This window comes from Lucilia sericata, unplaced genomic scaffold, assembly GCF_015586225.1.
Source record: "Lucilia sericata isolate MDLA Ls3-8-SP2 unplaced genomic scaffold, ASM1558622v1 Contig000040F_arrow, whole genome shotgun sequence".
Lineage (NCBI taxonomy): Eukaryota > Metazoa > Arthropoda > Insecta > Diptera > Calliphoridae > Lucilia > Lucilia sericata.
The window spans coordinates 540,597-544,359 of NW_023994078.1; the positions used below are offsets into that span (position 1 = coordinate 540,597).

At 26.2% G+C, this 3,763-nt stretch overlaps 1 protein-coding gene across 1 annotated transcript; it reads right to left on the minus strand.

Annotated features, from left to right (window-relative positions):
* Positions 1 to 2,129: 2,129 nt before the first annotated feature.
* Positions 2,130 to 3,550, minus strand: LOC119613589. Its single transcript, XM_037969618.1, has 2 exons — positions 2,587 to 3,550; positions 2,130 to 2,489 (listed from the first exon to the last, which is right to left on the minus strand). The coding sequence occupies exons 1-2, from the start codon at positions 2,699 to 2,701 to the stop codon at positions 2,254 to 2,256; spliced, it is 351 nt and encodes a 116-aa protein (XP_037825546.1). The 5' UTR covers positions 2,702 to 3,550; the 3' UTR covers positions 2,130 to 2,253.
* Positions 3,551 to 3,763: the final 213 nt, after the last annotated feature.

Consider the following 3,763-nt stretch of genomic DNA (forward strand, 5'->3'; position numbering starts at 1 on the left):
AAAATTTCGCTGGGTGTTTTATATCTACTTTAAACACATTCATGATGAATTATATGTCCGATTACGTGGTTATCGGAAATGGGCCTTATATGGGAGCTATGCCCAATTATGGACCAATCCGAAAAATATTTTGCAAAGTGATATATGTATACACAAAACATATTTATGTTGAATATTATTCCAATATCTTTATTTCTTAATTAGTTATTTGTATGTAAGTATTTTTCAAAAGTGGACCATATATGGGAGCTGTGACCAATAATCGACCTATACAGATCTACGTTGGTAATATGATTTCTGTTCTTATTATATACATAGTATGTGCGTATTTAGTGGTTATACCGATATTTTTGCCGAAGTTATTAACGATAAATCTATTTCCGAGAATATGTACCTTTGTATTGGGGCTATGAGAAATTTTGAATCGATTGTCTTGAAGAATGGGACATAGTAACGCCAGAACTATTCCATAAATTGGTTGAAACGGTCCCACGTCGCTTGGAAGTTGTTTTTAAAAACAAAGGCTACTATACAAAATATTAATTTCATTTTAATCATTTATTTTTACTTCATAATGCTAATCTAAATATGATGTATACAAAAAGTTCGAATACTTTTGTGAAGTAATTTTTTGCACAAAAAAAAAAAAATAAATTAGTTTAAGTAAACTATTTTTTTACATTTTTTAAAATGTAGTATAAAATTTAAGACTGTCTGGACTACATAATAAATTTATTTATTTATTTTTTCCACAAAATCTATTATAAAATGATGTCTGTTTTCATAAACCATTAAATTCGAATACTTAAGAGAGACACTGTATGTACATGTTCCTTTATTTGTTTTGATTAATATTTATACATATATTTATTTTTATAATATTTGATTTTATTAAAAAAGATATTAACTTTTTATTCAATATAAGTTATAAAATATTATATTTAAATTTATTTTAAACAATTTTTAAATATTTAATTTTTATGAAATATGCCGTTTCTTGAATTTATTTATTGATATAAATTGTATTACGGAAACATCTTCCTTCTGGGAAGGGAATAAAGCTAGGAATACTGCTAATAAAACTATCACATGTCTAAATCTGGATTATCTACTTAATATTTAGAACAAAATAATCAGAACAGTAACTTACATATTACATTCAAAAAATGTAACACATGTTCTTTTATAAAAATTATAAATTCATGGAAATAATTAATATTTTTATTATTTCTTATTAAACATTATTACACACTGCAAATTTTCAATTGGAAAATTTTAATTAACCAGTTTTTTGGATTTTTTAAGAAAACTAATTCATAAAGAATACAGGTAGGAAATGTCCAACTTGAATGGAAATAATGATGTTTATAATCATATTTAAAATATTTTTATCTTCCGAGAAAAATATGTGTAAATGTTAAATAACTATTTCGCGCATCTTTGGATTTTTTTTGGAAATTGTGCAATATTTAGTTATCGAAGCTTAAGAGTACCTTATGGCACTGATAAAGGTACTTTACATATTTATGTAAAATATGAAAAAAATTCAATATGCATATTGCGAAAATGCACGTCATTTTCTTAGTTGAATGGCCTCATACTATCTTCAAAAGCAAATATTTTACAATTTTATTTTCTAATTTATTATTTTTATTCAAAATAAACTCATTTTAATATTATAATATTTAATAGTTAGTTACCAAACATTTATGTTTCTATGTAAATATACTAATTTATAGTATAGGAAAATCATATTTTACAGAATTTGTAAATTTTAGCGAATTTTAAAATTATTATTTTGTATATAAAACGATCCCATCCTCGACAATTTTTTTTAGAAATAGGACTTATACCACTTTCAAAATTAACGGTTTGTTTGCCATTTACTATAGAATAATAATAAAGTTTTTTGCCTGTAATGTAACCTTATACTATATAGAATATTTCTTTCTACAATAGTTTTAAAATAACAGTAATACAATTTTTTTTATTTAAAATTATTAAAATACTTTCTTAAGATACAATATACATAAATTCATTTCACATTATAAAAATATTATAAACTATGTATGACGGTAAATTAATTTACTTTTTCATAATTAAATACACCATTTACTTTTACCATCAAAATGTTTTTTACATTAAATGATGTGTCAATCGATTACGCTGATCTGATAATATGAATTTTAAAGCAGAAAAAAGTCGTTCTACACTGCGTAGATGGAACTCCCAATATTATTTCGGCTAAAGTTGTTAATGGACTTTTTTAGTACACCAATAATCTAGAATATTGCCATTCAGGGGTAACCTTTGTTCTCGTTCATACGCCATAAAACTGACTTCTAATTCCGTTAATAAAGGCAAGTTGGTTTCAGAGGTATATATCTCGATCCAGTTCTTTATAAACTCTGTCAAAGATTTCGCTTTGGTACTTGTTGATTGCGATTCTTCATCTATCACACACTGGTTAACAACTTCAGACGCAATTTCTATAAAAAATATAGAAAAAATAAACAGTAATTAATATATTTTCATCAAATTAATTAAGTTTGATTGTGCATTTATCCATACATAATAATTATTTACCTTTAATTGAATTTATTCTTTTATATAAACTGGTTATATATGTATCTCTTTGTATTTTCTTTGCGCTCTGAATCCAAGCAAATTTTAATTCGGGGATCCAAATATATAGCTGCATTAAATAGGTCGACGTCAAACAGTTTACTTCTTCTTTTATTTATAGAATTTAAAAGTGATTCCGGCATTTGACCCGATTTTTAAATTTTCAAGATCGAATAATATATCCACTATAATAATGTATGATTCGCTGAAATATAACTGCACAGTTTGTAGTTTAATTGTAGCATTATAAATGGGTTGAAACACTTGTGTAAATTCTTTCGCAAAATTCCATTCATCAGGACTCATATGTATACTCAAATTTTCAATGCTTAGTGGATCTATGACATCTTTAATTTCCAACAGAATTTTAATCATACCAAATGTTGAATTCCATCTCGTTATGCAGTCTATTATTGGTTTTGTGCTGTTCATATTTTTTAAAATATTGGCATACGTTGGACTTCTCAATCTTTTTATTACAGATCTGCAGGTTTCCAGTTTTTAAGACATCTTGCACACAAAGTTGGAGTGTATGTGCTACGCAGCGAATACAAGTTATATTGAAGGATGAAAAATGCGTTTGAATTAATTCCATTGTATCACAGTGTTCTTCATTAACATGATCAAAATCATCTTCCTCCTGGGAATATTGTAGTTCTGCATTTAAATCTTTCACTGTTTTAATCATATTCGCTCCATTATCGGTTATTATTGTTAAAATCAATGTCATACTCCTTTAGGACATCGAGTATCACACATTTTAAATATTCACTAGTGTGACTTGCCTTCAGTTCTTTTACAGCCAAGTTTCCTGTTTGGTTGCTGCATCGATTTTTAATGATAACAATTTTCCTTTTAAATCAATGGTGGCCAAACATGCCCCTGCGGGCATTGTGTTATTCTCACTTATACACACGCAATACAAATATTCTCTGCAACAAAACAAACTATGTACAAAACAAAAACAATTTAATTTAGTTGCACTGTTTATGAAATGAAACACAGAAATATTTTCAAAAGCCACTACAAATGAATGTATGAATACTTTTTATAGAAAGATGTATTAGACATATAATTATTTATAATTATACATACATACATACATACATACATACATACATACATACATACATACATA